At 48.7% G+C, this 20,391-nt stretch overlaps 1 protein-coding gene across 1 annotated transcript; it reads left to right on the forward strand.

Moving 5' to 3' along the window:
* The first annotated feature begins 780 nt into the window (after window positions 1-780).
* Fuca1 (alpha-L-fucosidase 1) lies at window positions 781-20,263 on the forward strand. Its single transcript, XM_021161287.2, has 8 exons — window positions 781-1,189; window positions 2,947-3,081; window positions 5,503-5,640; window positions 10,041-10,146; window positions 12,894-13,094; window positions 14,901-15,091; window positions 17,129-17,228; window positions 19,653-20,263. Exons 1-8 carry the CDS (start codon window positions 846-848, stop codon window positions 19,791-19,793), a joined length of 1,356 nt encoding a protein of 451 aa, XP_021016946.1. The 5' UTR covers window positions 781-845; the 3' UTR covers window positions 19,794-20,263.
* The last annotated feature ends 128 nt before the right edge of the window (window positions 20,264-20,391 follow it).

Raw genomic sequence — 20,391 nt, forward strand, 5'->3', positions numbered from 1 at the left:
TAAGTTACAATTCTAAATTAAATTAAAATGTTTAGGGCTGGAGAGATGGCTCAGTGGTTAAGAGCACTGACTGCTTTTCCAGAGGTCCTGAGTTCAATTCCCAGCAACCACATGGTGGCTCACAACCATCTGTAATGGAATCTGATGCCCTCTTCTGGTATGTTTGAAGAGAGCAATGGTGTACTCATATACCAAAAATAAATAAATAAATAAATCTTTTTTTTAAAAAAATGTTTAAGTTCCTCGGAGTTCTTGTTAAGTTCATCGGACAAAAGATAGACCAAAATAACCACGTCTGCCCTTAATCTTTCAGCAGCCATTTCTCTCCCTCCGCATAAAGCTCCTTCTAACCTTGATATTTCTAAATCTCTTCGGCAACTCTCCAATCTGCTAAACTCCACCTGCTGGCTGGATGTATAGCACAGAGAACCCACGGCTCCTAAATAGTCACTAAATAAAACCACCTGGGTTCAGCCTTCCCCTGAAGATTGGTGCAACAACGTGGACTTCTCCCAGTTTTCCCCACACCATGGGTCTTTCCCACTTGCGGGGAACCCGGCATTTAAATCCTTAGGCGAGTCTACGGAATTTAAATTCAATAGACCAGAACCAGCAATGCCGCCTTAAGTCTTTCTCCTTTTCAATGCCAGAGGACGCTCCAGAGTCCGCACCTCAGACGGTCGGCGGGACCGCAAGCCTGACCCCGCCCCCTCTCCTTCCAAACCAATCGTTACTCTGGGAGGCGGGGCTACTCGCCGGCGCCTGCGTGTTAAGAGGGGGGCGGTGCGGGCCCGGAAGCAAGGATGTAGGAGCTGACACTTGAGTGGTGGGCTGTGGACTTTGGGATGCTGCTGCTGCTGCTGCTGCTGGTGGCTGCGGCCCAGGCAGTGGCCCTGGCTCCGCGCCGGTTCACTCCGGACTGGCAGAGCTTGGACTCGCGGCCACTACCGAGCTGGTTCGATGAGGCCAAGTTCGGGGTGTTCGTGCATTGGGGGGTGTTCTCGGTGCCCGCCTGGGGCAGTGAATGGTTCTGGTGGCACTGGAAGGGCGATCAGATGCCGGCCTACCAGCGCTTCATGACAGAAAACTACCCGCCCGGCTTCAGCTACGCGGACTTCGCACCGCAGTTCACAGCGCGCTTCTTCCACCCGGATCAGTGGGCCGAACTCTTTCAGGCTGCCGGGGCCAAGTGAGTGCGGGACGGGCGCGAGGCGGGAGCAGGCAGGCCATGGCCGGCGCTGCCTGACCTCGAAAGGTCCAGGACCCTACGTTCTGCATCCCGGAGGAAGGATGCTAAGAGAATCCAGCTGAGGATCAGTTAAAAAAAAAACAAATAAAACTAAGACAGGAAAGCACTGGGTGGTACACTTGTGCGGAGAGAGACTAGAATCAGGCTACATCGGTGTCTCGTTTGAAAGGTCCAGAACACAGCCCAGATTCCCGTTGGTGGCCCTGAGTTTAGACCTGACCGGAAGCTTATAAAAAAGCGCCGCCTGACTTCCTTGTAGCCCTGTGCCTCTAAAGGGAGAAGGAAGGCTGGGAGTTTGGGGTTGCTCTTTGTTGGGGTCTCCCTCACTTCTCACTTGCTTATAGTAGAATTCAGAGGAGGAAGGGATTGTTTGGGCAAAGCCCTGCAGAGGAAGTGCATTTTGGGAGCCCTCTAAACCAGAGAAAATATTGGCTGATTTTGGACGCGGGATTTGGCCACTGTAAGGGCAGCCTCCCGCTACTGGCTTAGTGCAGTCCTCAACTCTCTTCATTGATTCTTCTACCAAACTCCAACTTTCTAAAGTTCCCTCAGGACGTTAGGTTTTCTCCTCCTGAAGGGAAAGGCTGTGTATAGCTGGCACTTAGTATTTTGGCCAAGTAAAAGGCCTGAGGGAACAGAAATCTGTCTTCTTGCCATCTTGAGAGCCGCAATTTACAAAGTTGAACTCCAACCTTTTTCCAGACTTCCTGTTTAATGGACAAGGTAACTAGCCCAGAGAGAAGAAGGAGCCTGGTGTCCTAGACTGCAGACCTATGACCTGGAAGTGAAAGCTCCAGAAAGCTCGTGGGACTGGTGCACCCAGGCTCTGCAAGCCATACCCAGAGGGCGTGGTTATTTGCTTGTTGGGTGGGAGGGGATTTTATATTTCAGAAGGACTTTTTGAAAGAGGAAAGAGATGTATTGCAGGAAGGACTGTTTGTATGAGCGGAAGATACTGCCCTGAAGTCCAGGAGCCCCTACACCAGCTAGTGGTGAAATCTCATGTACATGCTATCTTTTCCTATAAAAGCAAGTGATATATTGAATATCTCAACACTTACTTATTTTTTCAGTCCCAGATATTTGAGCCTTTGTCACCTTAAATGACAGGCAGTTCACAATATTGGTTAAGAAAACGAGCAGGTGGGGACTGGAGAGATGGCTCAGCGGTTAAGAGCACTGACTGCTCTTCCAAAGGTCCTGAGTTCAAATCCCAGCAACCACATGGTGGCTCACAACAATCATCTGTAATGGGATTTGATGCCCTCTTTCTGGTGTGTCTGAAGACAGCTATGATGTACTCATACATATAAATAATATAAATAAATAAATGTTTTTTTAAAAAAAGAAGAAAAGAAAAGAAAACGAGCAGGTGCTTGTGTCTGCCTTTTGCTCTTGCCAATAGAACAGGGCACAGGGTTGACACAGGTTCATCACTTATTCCCAGAAGGGTTGAGCCTGAGAGCTAAGTAGTACAGCATTTCTTCTGCCAGCCTCCCCTCTGCCTCTGGACCTCCAGTGCCTCCATTCATTCTTGAGTCATACCTGCACGGGATATTATCACTATAGAAACATCATCATGGTTGTCATAGTGACTCACCCCAAGGGCCTATCCTTTCATCAAGACCTGCCTGGCAAGGCCATGGTTGTGGACATCACCCAACTCCTTTGTTCTCGTTTGGTTTTGATGCCTGCAGGTATGTCGTCCTGACCACAAAGCATCATGAAGGCTTCACAAACTGGCCAAGCCCTGTGTCTTGGAACTGGAACTCGAAGGACGTGGGGCCCCACCGTGATTTGGTCGGTGAGTTGGGAGCAGCTGTGCGGAAGAGGTGGGTGTCTGGACAGCTATCTCTTCCACCAACCTCCCCATCCAGCCCTCCAGAGAGCCAGCCTGGGTCTCCTTGTTTGTCTGCTAGGTCATTTAGCCAGAGATCAGATGGGCTCCCAGACTTTGAGTTTGAGACTTGGCGGTTTTCACAGGACCAAAGGTGATCCAAAGAAAGTTCACAGTGGGTGGAGGACACCTGTCATAGACCGTGGTGTTCAACTTTGCAGCCTGAAAAGGACTTCCATGAGAGAACTTGCAATACAGAGCCTTCTCGAAGCCAAGGACTGGGTCCCACCTTTCTCCTCCATAGCCACCAGCATCCAACACCAAGCTGTTCAGACCTGAGGGCAAGCTCTGATGATGGCCGATCAAAAACCAAAGAGGGCAACACACAGCTGATTCTCCTCAGCACCCCTCAGTCTTGTCACTTAATGGGAAGTAACAAGCCAGACTGCTGCTAATTACTTGGGAGGCAAAGTAACCCAAGCCAGACAGAGTAGCCAGACATGATGGCACTTGGGTGGCAATGGCAGGAGGGTCAGGAGTTCAAGAATGACCTTAGGTATGTATGAGTTTGAGTCTAGCCTGGGCTAAACAAGACTACATCTCAAAAAGCCAAATACTACTAATAATAATAGAAATTAACTTCTCTATTAAGAGGTGGGGTGGCTTTGGGTTTTGCTGCTAAGGGTCAAACACGGGACCTCCTGTATATTAAGCGGCCACTCCCGCACTGAATGCATTAGATACTTCTGTGTTAGTGACCACCACACCTGTTAAAACCAGCTTGAGGCAGGGAAGGTTGATTTTCAGACCAGCATGGTGGAGCATCTGCATACACGGTGTGCACACACTGTGGTTGAGGCCATTCATTCACGTATCAAATGACTTGGGAGCAGCAGGAACTAGAGGATGTCCTTCAGGTGTTCCACTTCTGCCGGCATGTCCCCCTCGGAACAGTTCCATGGATCCCCAGAACAGCACTATCAGGAAAAGAATAAGCCTTCAGAACATGAGCCTGGGGGGGGACAGTGCAGATTCAAGCCTCAGCACCAAGCCCTGTCCCCTGCCACCAGTACGTATTCGGGTTTTAAACCCTCCTAGGTATGTTTGCCTTTTAAGAAAGAAGATTGCACAGGGCATGGTGGCGCATGCCTCTAATCCCAGCACTTGGGAGGCAGAGGCAGGCGGATTTCTGAGTTCGATCGAGGCCAGCCTGGTCTACAGAGTGAGATCCAGGACAGCCAGGGCTACACAGAGAAACCCTGTCTCGAAAAACCAAAAAAAAAAGGAAGATTGCTTTCTGCTATGACTCTGAGAGATAGGCTGACTGCCTGTTTCTGTAAATGGAGTTCGATTGAAACACAGCTTCTACACTGCCCAGGACTTTAAAAATGCATTTGCTGACTCCTGTTACCTGCTCTGGCCTGTGCCCCATGCTGCAGGTGGCCACTAACCCCATGATAAGTGTTCATGTGATCTTAAGTGTGGACTACACTTGGACTTTGGAAGTAGCTGCTTTCTTTTAGTTTGGTTTGGTCTTATGAGACAGGACCTTGCTCTAGATCCCTGAAGAGCTTGAAACTTGCTGTGCAGACCAATCTTCCTTCTAACTTGATGCAATCCTCCTGCCTCTGCCTTCCAGGTGCTTGGCTTCCAGGCCTGGCACCATGCCCAGCCTAAGCAGGCTGCATTGGTACCTTCTCTGTCAGTGGTTAGTCCCCAAGTTACATACTGAAACCACACACACACACACACACACTTCAGTTCTTTCTTGCTGTGTTATTTTTCTTTATTGCCCACACTCTAATGTTTGCACAACACCATATCTTAACCATAAGAATTAAACATTTTTATGAGGCACGGTGTGACATTTGTACAGTGTACGATGAACAAATCAGGACAGATAGCACTTCTAGATCCTTAACGTGTCTTTTCTTTGAGTTAGAGGCCTTCGGTCTCCTTTCTCCTGGTTCTTTAAAGAAGTATTTAATACAGATGGGGATGTAGCACAGGACTGAATGTTTGTCTAGCACAGATGATTCCCAGGACCATAAAAAATATAAAGTAAGAAGATGATGGTGGTGCACGCCTTTAATCCCAGCACTCGGAAGACAGAGGCATGGCATGTGGATGTTTGGGGCCAGCGTGGTCTGCATAGCTAGTCCCAGGCTGGCCAGGGCTACATATTGAGACCCTGTCTCAAAAATGTGTGTGTGAAATAAATTATTAAAATTAAATAAAAGATCTCAAATAGCTTAGGCTGGCATCAAGCCCACTTGGTAGCCAAGGATGGCCTTTAACTCCTGACCCCTCTCTCTCCCCCTCCAAAGTGCTGACTCTAGCCCCAGCCTGATTTTTCTTAAAGCAAATGGTTGTCCCTCTGCCTAATGCCAGCTGCTGCTGTGTTTTTCTGTTCAAGGAAAATACGCTACGGCCTCTACCACTCGCTCTTGGAGTGGTTCCATCCACTCTACCTACTTGATAAGAAAAATGGCTTCAAAACTCAGCATTTCGTCAGGGCAAAAACAATGCCAGAGCTGTATGACCTTGTTAAAAGGTAAGAAACAGGGGCGCCTGGGGCCCCACCACTGTAGAGTGCTGTTCCAGGGCTCCGGCTCAAGGCAGCTCTATGAAAACCAAGTACAAGACATCAAAATGATAAAAGTGGTGTTTATATCAATGCAAAGCTTGCTTCCCTCCTTCCCTTCCCCACCGCTCAGAACTTCTGGGCTGTGCTCACTTACTGATGCCACAGTCACGGGGACCTGGCTGGTGAAGTGTCAAAGCCAGAGCTTCAGGGCCTCTTCCCTTGCCATTGGGCCCAGTCAAGACCTCGGCGAGGTCACCATTCGGAAATCGACTGCTTGCAATGTGGAGTTGTTGCTAACTGTAGCTTTTGCTACCCCCACCTAAGCTCTGGGAACAGACTGCACTACCAGCTCCCCACCCAGATACCCTTGAATCTAGGGATAAAAATCACAGACACACGTGTTGCTCAATTTCAACTTGCCTTCTTGGCTCAATTGCTGGGTACTACTTATCTCCCGCCTGGAGAAGCAGGCCCTTATCAATACTCTTAACTCGGCACCTCTCCATCTGCCCTCAACTTAGTTGCTCAGTTACATCTCATCGCTGGTCAACTGCCTGCCTGTGAGAGTGGCCCACAGGCCTGAGATCCCACATGGCTGGTCACCTTTTCTCCCTCTGAAGCATGGTGATCTCTCTCTCTCTCTCTCTCTCTCTCTCTCTCTCTCTCTCTCTCTCTCTCACTCTCACACCCTCCCTCCCTCCCTTCCTCTCTCTCTCTCTCTTCCCCTCCCTCTCTCTCCTCTCCTCTCCTGGTGTCTGTCTCATTCTTCCAGGACCTGGACGTCCTGCCTGTTCCTTCCGCCCAGCAATTGGCCCTTGGCTTCTTTACTGATAGACCAATAACCAATTGGGGAACAAGACCTTAGCATAAAAAACCACCCCTACAGCTAACCTGATTGGTTGGAAGATGAGTGGCGTCAGCATGCCACAGCTCACATGTTCAAGTCAGAGGACAATTTCGGGAAGTTTTCTCATCTACCGTGTGGACCCCAAGGATCAGCAAGCCCTTTCGCCCACTGCCCCTCTTGCTAATCCGTTCAATACTTTTTCCCTAGTTATATGTGGGAGCCACCCCTGCATGGGGAACCCTTGGAGCCCAGTGGGGCTTCTTCGCCCCTGTAGCCACCCGCGGCCACGAGAACCAGGTTCCTGAAGGGGAGGCTGGGCCTGAATGGAGAGAAGATGGCAAGAGACCAAGACAAAGATACTGATCAAGGCCCAAAGTTTACTTAAAGAGTCTTGAGTTTATAAAGGGGGAAGGCCCATCCCCCACCAACGCCAGGTTCTTGATGCTTTGTCACCAAGTGGTTGCTTATTCAGGAATGTCTCAGGAAGACTGGTTCTTCCTTGTACCTGTCTTCCTGAAACAGGTAGCAGTGTCTTGGAGATAAGCTCAAAGGTGGCAGAACAATTGACCTATCTAGGTCAGAAGACTCCACCCTAGGTGGTCTCATTCACAGTGGCAGAACAGGTCTGAGCCAGCCTGCTCAAGGCTGGGGGGAGGCTACACGCCCTAACTCTCACTTTATATATTTTATTTTTGTTATTATGTTTGAATTTCTCTCTTTCTTCGGTTTTTCAAGATAAGGTTTCTCTGTGTATCTCTTGACTGTCTTGAAAATCACTATGTAGCCCAAACTGGCTTCAAACTCAGAGCTCCACCTGCCTTTTTGGTTTTTCGAGACAGGGTTTCTCTGCGTGGCCCTGGCTGCCCTGGAACTCACTCCATACACCAGGCTGGCCTCAAACTCAGAAATCTGCCTGCCTCTGCCTCCCAAGTGCTGGGATTAAAGGCGTGCGCTTTTCTTTTTATGGTAAGATCTCACTTTGTAGTCCTTGTTGGTGCTCCTGCTTCAGCCTCTGAAATGTGAGGATTTCAGGCTGAGCCTCCATTCTCAGCTAGCTGCCTGGCTGGCTGCCTGGCTGGCTGCCTGGCTGGTTGGTTAGTTTGTTCTTGAGACAGGATTTCCTTTGTAACCTAGGGATGGCCTCTAATTTCAGGCATCCCCTGAGTGATGGGATTACAGCCATGAGCCACTGTCCCAAACTTCTAGCCAGTCCCCTTGCATCTGGTTCTAGTCAGATGACTATCAGGACTGTTGTAAAACACCTGTGGAGGGCAGGACAAGTGCAGGTATCTGGAGTTCTGAAGTCAAGTTTAGTTTTTGGGTTGTTGTTGTTGTTTTTCTTCTTTCCTCTCTCCTCCCTCTATAGTCTTATCTAACCTTGGCTGACCTCACATCTATAGCAGTCCTGCTGGCTCGGGATTTTCTGCGTACTGGAATTATAAGCCTGTGCCAGTGCCCCTAGCTTTTTTTCTTTTGTAAAGTTTGTGGCTTAGAGTAACTTGCTTAGTCTCTCCCTTGCTTTCTTCTTTATCCCTGAACGGGGGTTAGAAATCACAGGAGCTGACAAGGTGATGGGCATAGAGCCCCAGGGTGGCCTCTGATTTGCAATAACTCAGGTTCAGGTTCCCAAATGCTACCACACCTAGCTCTTTCTTTTTTAATTATTTTCTTGGTCCCTGACAAGACATGGGTCTTTCAACTTGCTGGGCAGTGCTCTGCCACTGAGCCACAGTCACGTTTGATTACGATGTGTCCGTGAGTACGTATGCCACATGAGCACGCGTGTGGAGGAGGTCAGAGGTCAGCCTGCGGAGGTCGGTTCTCTCCTTCCATGAGGATTCTGGAGGTCAGGCTCAGGTCATCAGGCTTGGCAGCAAAAGCTTTGCCAGCTCAAGGCAAGCCTCCCGGCCTGCCCAAGCACCAACCTCTTTTTCAAAGCTTAATTATTATTTATGGGTTGTTCATGTACACCGTGGGCAGCAGGTGCCTGAGGAAGCCAGAGAGCATCAAATTCCCTGAAATAAGCAGTTGGGAGCCGCCGTGACGTTGGGAAGCAAACCCAAGTCCTCCGCAAGCAGTAAGCAGGCTCGCTCCCCTGAGGTGACTGCCAAGCCCTGGGAGCAGCACCCCTAATTAGTTACTGATTATATATAGTTCCTTTTCTAAAAGGGGCAGCGAAGGAGATTAGAGGAAATGGGCCTTAGTACCGCAGTTTATTATTATTATTACTATTGCTGTTATTATTACCCTTTAGTTTATTTGGGATGTGTGTGCATGCATGTGCCATGGTGTGCATGCAGAGGTCAGAAGACCACTTGCAGAGTCAGTGTGCCAGGGATTGAACTCGGGTTGTGAGACTTGGCAAGCAGGCGCCTTTACACACTGAGCCAGTTCACCAGCCCCTGCGGCTCTCCTTTTAATTAAAATTGTTACTTTTTGGGTTTTGGTTTTGGTTTTTGGTTTATTTTGTTTTGTTTTTCTGGAGACAGGGTTTCTCTGTGTAGCCCTGGCTGTCCTGGAACTCACTCTGTAGACCAGGCTGGCCTCGAACTAAGAAATTCCCCTGCCTCTGCTTCCCAAGTGCTGGGATTAAAGGCATGTGCCACCATGCCCGGCCCTAAAATGGTTACTTTAGCTGTTTGAGTGTTTTGCTGCATGTTTGTCTATGCTCTCCATGTACGCCTGGTGCCCACAGAGGCCAGAAAGTGGCATCAGATCCCCGGGGGGCTGAAGGATGGGTGATTGTGAACCTCCAGTGTGGGTGTGGGAAATCAGATGAGAGTCTCAACTTCTCAACTTCTAGACGAGCAGCCAGTTCTCTTCCAGAGCCTGAGCCATCCACTGCTGACCCCACACTGCAGAGCCACCTCTCCACACCCTGTCTCTGAGGCTGTCTTAGTTAGGGTTTTATTGCTGTGAACAGACACCATGACCAAGGCAAGTCTTATATAAAAAAAAAACAACATTTAATTGGGGCTGGCTTACAGGTTCAAAGGTTCAGTCCATTATCATCAAGGTGGGAGCAAGGCAGGCATGGCACAGGAGGAGCTGAGAGTTCTATGTCTTCATCCAAAGGCTGCTAGTGGAAGACTGANTTCCAGGCAACTAGGGTGAGGATCTTATACCCACACCCACAGTGACACACCCATTCCAACCAGGTCACACCTATTCCAACAAGGCCACACCTTCAGATGGTGCCATTCCCTGGTCCAAGGATATACAAACCATCACAGAGGCTCTTTTAGACAGTGGTTGTGTTAGCAAAAAAAAAAAACAAAAAACAAAAAACGATTTCTTATCTCTTTAGTTTCTGCCTTGTGATTTTTATGGTCCTTTCCAATCAAGAGACTTCCTCTGACAAGCTAGGAGTGGAACTCATGACTTCACATGTGATAGGCAAGTGCTGTCCCTCAGAGCCAGACTCCCAGTTCTAATTTGTAAATATATGTTGTAATACCTGTCCGTAAGACGACTGGATACAGATTCTGATGGCAAACTGTTCTCGTCCTATGTGTTCCAGCTACAAGCCTGACCTGATCTGGTCCGACGGGGAGTGGGAGTGTCCTGACACGTACTGGAACTCCACCAGCTTCCTTGCTTGGCTCTACAACGATAGCCCTGTCAAGGTGGGTGGTTATCATCTACCTTACGAATTACTGGTTCTGAAAAAAATAAAAGGAGTGTGAATGAGCGCGCTGATACTTACCCATAGTCTCAGCTGGGGTAGGTAGGCTGTAGCAGGGCCATTCCTAGCAATCGTGCCTCTGTTCTCCAAGAGCTGGGATTATTATGGGTGTGAGGCACCACTCCTAGCTTTATGCTGGGTTTTATTTATTTATTTAGATTTATTTATTTATTATACGTAAGTACACTGTAGCTGTCTTCAGACACTCCAAAAAAGGGCATCAGATTTCGTTACGGATGGTTGTGAGCCACCAAGTGATTGCTGGGATTTGAACTCTGGACCTTCGGAAGAGCAGTCATCGCTCTTAACCACTGAGCCGTCTCGCCAGCCCTGTGCTGGGTTTTATAGGGTGCTTGGGTAACTGAGCCTTCCCTGTAACTGGCCAGTCCACAGGCTGCCAGTTTACACCTTGTGTTATGGACCTTGGACTGAATGACGGAGGTCTTGATCTCTGATAGAAAATGCCAAAGATTTTACAGGTTCCTGGTTTATAGATTTTAAAGAAAGATCTAAGTATAAAGCAGGTCGGGCCGGACAGTGGTGGCGCACGCCTCTGATCCCAGCATCTGGGAGGTAGAAGCAGGCAGATCTCTTAAGTTTCAGGCCAGTCTGGTCTACAGAGTGAGTTCTAGGACAGCCAGAGCCACACAGAAATTCTGTTTCAAAAAATGAGAGAGAGAGAGAGAGAGAGAGAGAGAGAAGCTTGGTAGCTGGAGAAATAGCTTAGTTGGTGGTAGAGCAGGTGCTTCGCATGCACCGGCCTGGGTGTAATCAGAGACACCAAAACCGGGAGCTGGAGAGGTGGCTCAGTGGTTAAGAGCACCGACTGCTCTTCTGAAGGTTAGGAGTTCAAATCCCAGCCACCACATGGGAGCTCACAAGCATCTGTAATGGGATCTGACGCCCTGAAGACAGCTACAGTGTACTTACATAGAAGGAAGGAAGGAAGGAAGGAAGCAAGCAAGCAAGCAAGCAAGCACTAAAACTAAGCTTGGATGAAGGTGGCCTGGTGGAGTCCTGTCTGTGGGGGTCGTATTGAGTAGTCATTACTAAACTCAGAAAATGGGTGGTGAGTGCCGGTGGAGGGAGGTGGCTCTCATGCTGGAGGCTCACTCACTCACTCACGGGAGGGCAGGCCAACAGCAGGGCAAGCCTGGCTTCCAGGGGTTTCCCGAGTCTCTGGGGACTCCCAGATGTGCAGTTCATCCCCAGGTAGTTAACACATGGTCTAAATTGTCCACATCTGTCTCCGCTCATCGTTTAAAGGGAAAACACTCTGTAACTCACCATGGCAACACTGCGTCTGCCTCAGTTACGTACCGTTATGAGTGAGCCATTGATGGCCATCATCCAGACTTTGAGATGGACCAGATGTGGTGGTGCACGCCTTTAACCCCAGCACTCAGGAGACAGGTGGATAGATCTCTATGAGTTTGAGGCCAGCCTGGTCTACCCAGTGTGTTCCCAGGCCAGCCATGGCTGCATAGTAAGACTCTTATCTCAAGAAACAAATTAACCAGCTGGGTGGGATGGCGCACAACGTTGATCCCAGCACTCAGGAGGCAGAGGCAGGTGGATCTCTGTGAGTCAGAGGCCAGCATGTCTACAAATCGAGTTCCAGGACAGCCAGGACTACCCAGAGAGGTAGGTGCCTTTCCTCTGGGCTAGGCCTTCATGGGGCTGGGTCGTATAGTGCATGGGATGACAGCCCCATTAAGGAGAATCACAAAAAAAAAAAAAAAAAAAAAACATAAGCAAAGATGCATGCTCACACTAGGTGAATCACAACGACCAGGAACTACAGCACAAGGGCAGCTGATGCCCTCTCCTGGCCTTCTCGTGCACTGACATACATGCAGGCAAAACACCCACACAGGTTTTTAAATTGCTTATTATATGTGTATGAATGTATGCCTGTGTAAGTTTATGAGTAATGTGTGTAGGCAAAACCCCATAGAAGCCAGAACATGGCACCAGATCTCCTGTCAAAGAAGTATCAAGCACTCTTAACCGTTGCGCCATCTCAATTGAGTGCTGGAGAGGCCTCAGGCTTACACGGAAAGTGCTTTACCCTCTGAGCATCTCCTGGGCCACAGGCACTCTCCCTATATACACACTTAGTCCATGCATCCCTCTGCTGGGTCCCTGGGCTCGGGCACTGCTGACGATAGGGGCTGGATGCTGCTTTGGTTTTTGGTGGTGGTAGTGGTTTTTTTGTTTGTTTGTTTCCTTTTTTATTTCATGTGCATTGGAATTTGCCTCCATGTATATCTGGGGGAGGGTGGTGTGAGTTACAGATAGCTCTCTTCTTTTTTTTTTTTTTTTCCTTTTTTTTTTTTTTTTTTTGAGTTGCCATCTGAGTGAATTGAACCTGGGTCCTCTAGAAAAACAGCCAGTGTTCTTAACCACCGAGCCATCTCTCCAGCCCTGGTTGCTGCTTTGTAGGAGGCACCGTCTTCTCAGTATCTCTGGTGTCTCTCACTGGGTAGCAGCACCGCCCTCACTGGGACAGCCGAAAAATGTCTAGAGTCCCACATGTGCCCTTTAGAGCAAGCGAGCACCAGGGGAAAGCACTCCTGTAGTCCTGCTCTTCCTCCTTCCAAACACACTGTTGCCGGATGGAGCTGCATCACATAAAGGAGCCAGGCGGTGCTGTGCCGATGACCCCCTTTCTCCTCCCTCTTTTAGGATGAGGTGATAGTGAATGACCGGTGGGGCCAGAACTGCTCCTGTCATCATGGAGGGTACTACAACTGTCAAGACAAATACAAGCCACAGAGCTTGCCAGACCACAAGTGGGAGATGTGCACCAGCGTGGACAGGGCGTCCTGGGGCTATCGAAGAGACATGACCATGTCGACCATCGCCAAGGAAAATGAAATCATCGAGGTAAGAGCATTGCCGTAGCTGTTTGCCTGTCTTTGAGCTGCCCCCTGACCAGGAGTCCAGTGGCTCCAGCCTGCTCGGGCCGCAGTACACGGAGACTGTCTTTGGGTTCTAGTGGGGTGAACAGACACCATGACCAAGGCAACACTTATAAGGACAACATTTAATTGGGGCTGGCTTACAGGCTCAGAGGTTCAGAACGTCCATTATCATCAAGGTGGGAGCATGGCAGCACCCAGACAGGCATGGTGCAGGAGAGGAGCTGAGGGTTTTACATCTTGTTCTGAAGGCAAGCAGGAGAAGACCGGCTCTCACGTGGTTAGGAGGAGGGTCTCATTGGTGACACACTTCTTTCATCGAGGCCACAGCTGCTCCAGCAAGGTCACAGCTTCTAAAAGTACCACCCCCTGGGCCAAGCGTATTCAAACCCCCTCAGAGACGAAGCTCTCCTAAGGACATTGTCGCAATCACTGAGGAAGGGGTTGGAATTTTAAAACTTGGAAACTACATCTCCTTATTTGTTTGGGGTGGGGGCAAGTGTGTGCCACGTTGTATATGCAGAGGTCAGAGGACAGCTTGAGAGTCACTTCTCTCCTTCCACCCTGAGTCCCGAGGATCAAACTTAGGTCACTCACCTTGCTGGCAAGGGACTTCACTGTCTGAGGTCATTGCCTTCGACATCTTCTCAGCCGCAGGGGAAGCTCTGTCTACAGAGATGTTCTTCTAGAACTTTCCAGAACTTTCTCTTGTCTTTGTGGAGTGTGTGTGTGTGTGTACACAGGTAACATAACATGTGGTAATGATTGTTTTGATGTCTTCGCAAGTGTGTTTGTGACACCCCGCGCAACCTCATTCCTCAGTTTCCATGCATTTGGGGGGACAAGATCTCTGACTACCCTGGGACTGGCCATTCAGCCAGGCTCCACTACTAACACACTGCAGCGAGCCTTCTGTCACTCCCCACGTCAGACATTACCAGCATGCACCACAACACCCAGAGTCTTTTGGCCATCGTTGGTTTTGGTGTGTCTTGTTTTGAACCTGAATTCTGAGCTCAGGTCTTCTTGTTCATAAAGCAAGCGCTCCCCCTCTGGGCCATCGTTGTCCCAGCCCCTCCCCAGGGGTATTTCAATTCACCTGTGAGTGGTTTCTGTTCCTTACTGGGTGATTCAGTAGGTGGGACAGCTCTCGAGGACTACACTGAAGAGTGCTCAGCCGGCTGCCTCGGTATGGAATGAAGTGCCATGTGTAGCTGCAGCTACGGAAAATCAAGAGGAGGAGGAGACACCAAAAGTCAATGGAGGGCTTCTTTAGGTGTTCTTTAATGGGCTCTCGCCTTTAAATTTTTCTGTATGTAAAATTAGTCCTGGGCTGCCTTGAGCAACAGTTGTTAGCGGTCACAGCAGATACCTTCTCTCCAGTGTCTTCAGAATGTCTCCTTATAATAGGTATTCTTTGTTGAGACTGAGTCTTCTGGGAGTCCCTGCTGGCCTCAAATTTGGTAGCCAAGGCTAGCCTTGAACTCCTGGTCGTCTTGCCTCTTCCCACCTCAGAGATTACAGGCATGGACTAGCACGCCCAGCTTCCCTTGCGTCGGTTTTGCCGAAGGTGCATATAATCTGTACTTAAACAACATTTGCTGCCGTACCCAGCTCTAAGGTGTAACTCACCCCCCACCCCATTTCCCCTTTGTGGTGCTAAGGATTGAAGCCAGGGATTTTTCTCTTAGTATTCGTAATGTCTGTGTGTTCTAGACACTGCCAGGCTTGGTAGTCACGCCCCAGCTTTTATTGTTTCTGCCTTCTTTAGGAATTGGTTCAGACAGTAAGTTTGGGAGGCAACTATCTTCTCAACATTGGACCAACTAAAGATGGCCTGATCGTCCCCATCTTCCAAGAAAGGCTTCTTGCTGTCGGCAAGTGGCTGCAGATCAACGGGGAGGCCATCTATGCCTCCAAACCCTGGAGGGTGCAGTCTGAAAAGAACAAGACGGTTGTGTGGTGAGCCCTGCCTTCTCTTGTGGTTAGGAGAATGACTGATGATAGCCATGGTTCAGTTCAGAGTGACAGTAAATTCTTTAGTCAAAGAATTAGTAACAAGCGATAGCTGATAGATAGATAGATACATACATACAAACATACATTATAGATACATAGATTATAGGTAGATTGATTATAGATAGATGGCAAAATATCAAACTGAGTACTTTAAACACCCAACCAAAATCACTTGGGGAAGCCCTTAAGGCTGGAGTTCCTGACAGGGAGTCCTGGGTAGAGCAGAGTGAGACTTCTCACTAAACAAGTAAGTGAATGATGTCATCATTCTGAGGCTCACGAACACCAGCAGAAATCAACTGGGGAAGCTGGGGCAGTCAGCTGGAGTTTCAAGTGTGCCTTGTCTCCTCGGATGAGCTGCCCATGGCTGAGCCTCTGGCTTCCTGACCCCCCCACCCGCCACACACACACACATGGGTGCTTTGTATCAGGGACAATTGAGAGCCCTGTTGGAGATGGCTAACCTAGCTGTTCTCAAAAACTCAGGGGTTTTGCTTCTGATCTGTTCTCTTTCCGTTCCTGACACGGAGTTAGGGGGCAGCCTAGCCCCTGATAAGAGGCCTCAGGACACTTTGAGACAAATATGCTTGGGTCCAAAATGTGGTGGAAGGCGCCCTGCTTCCAGAGCCAGCTTCTAAGTGAACTCAAACCACACAGGACAGCCCATCAGTGTTGTACTTCATATTTCCGATGTGGGCCAGCATTGGCCTGTGGCTGTTGTGGACCTGGCATATCCTCAGGTCCTTGCCTGGCTACTTGCCTCTTGCTAAAAGATTCATGTCCCAGCTGGGTTCTGTCTCCACCCACCCTGTGCAGAGCTCCACCCTAAATTTTTCCTATTTGTACACGGACTTCTAGATCTCATTATTTGACCTTGGACCTCAGTTTCTTCAATTGCAAAGTGTGTGATGGTACTTGGCCTCCTAGACTCGCTTTGAAGACTAGTTACCATCGTCTGTGTGAGGACCCCGCGGGGCGCCAGGCCTTAGCAGGGAGCCTGGTGCCACAGCAGAGTGCCTTTGTTCTTCTCTATGAATGAATTTCTGTGAGCTGGTTGTTATCCTGTCTTTGAACATGGTGACCTCTCGGGCCAGGGGATGTGCCACCTTTGTGTCACCCTTGTGTGTTCCACTTGTTTCACCCTCTGTTGTTTTCTCGTGGATCTGGAGTTGAGAAAGTTTCAATACCAAGTTCTGTGGCATCAGCTCCTAATGAGTGCCATGCCTATGTGTAGGTCCTTGTTTCACCATGCTGTGTAGGCTGTCCCCCACCTCCTGGGGACAAGCTGACCTCCTGCCTCAGCCTCCTTAGTAGCTGGGATTCTATGTGTGCATCACCACACCCAGCAGAAGGTTTTTGTTTTTGTTTTTGTTTTTTTTCGGTTTTTCAAGACAGGGTTTCTCTGTGTAGCCCTGGCTGTCCTGGNACTCACTTTTTAGACCAGGCTGGCCTCGAACTCAGAAATCCGCCTGCCTCTGCCTCCCGAGTGCTGGGATTAAAGGCGTGCGCCACCACTGCCCAGCTTGTTGTTTGTTTTTGAGATACCATGTAACTGTGTGTAGACAGGCAGGACTTGAACTCACAGATATTTATGTACCTGCATCTACTTCTTGAATGGTGCATGGACCACCTTTAATGGCTACCACTAGGCTGTCTTGCTTTTCTTTCTCTTCTTTTTTGGGGGAAAGGGGGAAGCAGCAAGCTTAAGGCTAGTGAGGCATCAGGGAAAGCTCTAGAAAATGAATTGCCCAAGGGTTAATTTTAATTTTTCAACAAACCTTAACAAAACCCAATGAAGGGATAATAGAAAATCCCAAAGAATTTTCCAGACCCTTTCCTTCCTGAGCACCTTACTGTACTCCCTAGTGGTCATGACAAACACCAGGGCTTTGATGGGTGAGCTATCTAACAGGGATGTGAGGGAATGTCAGGGATTACAGCTGGACTCAGCCGTGGGCAGTGATGTCTCTTTGTTCCCAGGTACACCACTAAAAATGCAACTGTTTACGCCACTTTCCTGTACTGGCCAGAAAATGGGATCGTGAACCTCAAATCCCCCAAAACGACCTCGGCCACAAAGGTAAGGAGACTCTGTCAGTCCCTCCTGCCACAGACCTGCCCGGGCCTTCACGGCAGGACCCAGCACTGCACGAAGGCCAGAGACCGATCATCTCTGGTCTTGTCACTCTCACTCACTCTACTTCGGTCCTCAGTATAAATATCGTCTCTAAAAACTACCTCATACAACCAGCAGGCAGAGCTGTTAGAGCAGGATAATTGATCACATGATTTTCTAAATGCTTTTACATTCCAATAAGCTCATGGTAAGTCTACGGCAACAATGCATGTCATAAATCGATAAGACTTGAGGTCTAAGGGCGGGATTGTCTACATGTCCTCCCATGAAGGCTAGTGTCTCACTAAACATCACCTGTCACTAGCCCCTAAGTTCATTAATGTCACATGTTAGCACAGCTTTGTCAAGAGACAAATTATCTGCCTATGTCTTATTATTTTGAAGGTTTGGATAGATAAACGAGTCAGTAGCTGCTGTTCTTGCACCTAGAATAAATTCTCCATGCCCAGTTTGTGACCTGTAGTTACCAGATAATGGTGTCACAGCTAACCTAGAAGGAATGTTGTCCTCCATCGTAAATTTGTTCCACGCTTGCTTTTTACTTCTAGTACAATTAGCCCATGACACATGAAGATTTACAGAGCTCTAAGTGCAGCTTTTATTCTATAGAGGACTTTAAATTACTTATATCAACTTAGAAACCCTGTAAAATCATTAGGAATTATGGAGTCATTAATTCATCTGTCCAGCATTACTATATGAAAGTACATCTTCATGTTGGCCTGCAGAAAGTCTGCCCAAATAGGGTGGGCTACTGCCCAGGAGTCCTTAGGCTGTGTAATAGTGACAGGAAAGCATATCAGCAGAGAGAAGCAATCCCGGGATGAAGTCTCTTAAGGACCCTGCCTGCTTGGAGCCCACCCATTGCTGGCCGTGCAGAATGACGAGCTGCTCCAGGAAACACTTGCCAGCCTTTCGCCTTTCCTACATGGCTCCCTGCACCCTCCTAAGGTTTAGCATGCTCTGGTTTTGTTTTTCATTTTTTTTACTGCTGGGGATAGACCTCAGGGCCTAGGCATGCTCAGGCAAACATTCCACCGCTGAACTACAGCCCCAGCTGTTGGTTTTGTTTTGTTTTGTTTTTAAGATTTCTTTATTTTATGTATATAAGTACACTGTAGCTGTCTTCATACACACCAGAAGAGGGCATCGGATCCCATTACAGATGGTTGTGAGCCACCATGTGGTTGCTGGGAATTGAACTCAGGACCTCTGGAAGAGCAGTCAGTGCTCTTAACCACTGAGCCATCTTTCCAGTTCCCCAGCTGTTACTTTTTTTTTTTTTTTTTGGTTTTTTGAGACAGGGTTTCTCTGTGTAGCCCTGGCTGTCCTGGAACTCACTCTGTAGACCAGGCTGGCCTCGAACTCAGAAATCCGCCTGCCTCTGCCTCCCGAGTGCTGGGATTAAAGGCGTGCGCCACCACGCCCGGCCAGCTGTTACTTTTTAAGCTGAGTTCTCTATGTAACTCAGGCTAATCTCAGCCTGTGGTTCTCCTGTGTTGTATCAAGTATTTAATCTCAATTGGGGGTTTCTACCCCACTTTTGATCATTCAGTTCCCAGATAAAAGACAGAAACTTTCATATTTATAATAAGCCTTTAGTGCACTAGAGCTGGGCAGATATCTACCCTCTATGCTATTTTGTCTACTTTCCCATCAATAACCCCCGAGGTATAACTTGCCATTTCCATCTGGTCAGCCCTCATGGCTATGTTGTTGGGTTTTTTAAAAATATTATTTATTTATTTTTATTTATACATGAATACTGTAGCTGTCTTCAGATACACACCAGATCCCATCACAGATGGTTGTGAGCCACCATGTGGTTGCTGGGAATTGAGCTCAGGACTTCTAGAAGAGCAGTCAGTGCTCTTAACCACTGAACCATCTCTCCAGCCTCATGGCTATGTTTTTGTAACTCCTCTCTCCACCTGTGGTCCTGCCTTAGACCCCAAACCCGGGAACCAAAATCCCACCTACCTCTCCTCTGCCCAGTTATAAGCTGTTGGCATCTTTAGTCAACCAATAGTTTTAAATTAAGGAACAAGGTCACATAGCATTACTTTATGTCTGTACAGATTCTCTCATCCCTGGAGGCCACCAGGCCTTGGGGGCCAGTAGTTAGCATTACAGTACATAGCAAAAGACCAAACCTCCACATTCCTGTCTCCTCCCAGTGCTAAGATCACCCCGTGCCTGGCTAATGGCAGGCTTTTGCTTCTTCCTTCCCAGTTCCTTCCACAAGAATGTCCCACCCGCCTGTCTTTGCTGTTCTGTCCCAGCACAGCTTTCCCCCCACCATATCTGGGGCACAGTCTGCTCATCAGTGAATAACCGGGTGATCCCCTCCACTTTTGCCTTCTGCAGATAACAATGCTAGGGCTAGAAGGAGACCTGAGCTGGACCCAGGATCCACTGGAGGGCGTCCTCATCTCTCTGCCACAATTGCCACCTACTGTTCTGCCGGTGGAGTTTGCATGGACTCTGAAGCTGACAAAGGTGAACTGATCAAAGGAGTTCAAGGACAGACTGCCCCGGGCGGTGCTTTTCTCTTACAGAACCATCCGTGCAATAAAGTAGCTTCCCTCCCTTCCACCCAGTGGTCGATCTCCCAAGCCGTTCTAATGGATGGGCGAGCCGTTGCTAGCATTTCTGGTGGGTAGAAAGACCTGGCCAGCTCAGCTGAGTCACCCATGCCTTCACTATGATGAAACTTCCCTCTCTTCTCTGATGACCTACCTGATAATGAGCCAAGTCATCCTCTTGCCTGTGGGAGCAGGTCAGAGAGGTCTGGCGAGCTCAACCCCCTCTGCCTTATTGGTTGGTACCAGTCCCGCAGAGATGGACCAGGTCCCGCCCTCCGGGCTTGCCAGGCTGTCAGAAGTTTGCCAAGCAAGCCAAACGCTCTGCCACTGAGCACGTCTTCAGAGATACCAATGAAAGTAGGCGATGCTGCCTTGCCTTTAAAAAAAAAAAAAGATGGAAGTAAATTTGTATGCCAGATTATTTCTACCACAAGCATGTGATGGGTTTCTTTCCGTAACTTAGGTTACAGCTTTATACTCATTTTCTGGTTTTCTTGTTTGTTTTTTTTTTTTTTTTTTTT

Source organism: Mus caroli, chromosome 4 (assembly GCF_900094665.2).
Source record: "Mus caroli chromosome 4, CAROLI_EIJ_v1.1, whole genome shotgun sequence".
NCBI classification, from domain to species: Eukaryota; Metazoa; Chordata; class Mammalia; order Rodentia; family Muridae; genus Mus; species Mus caroli.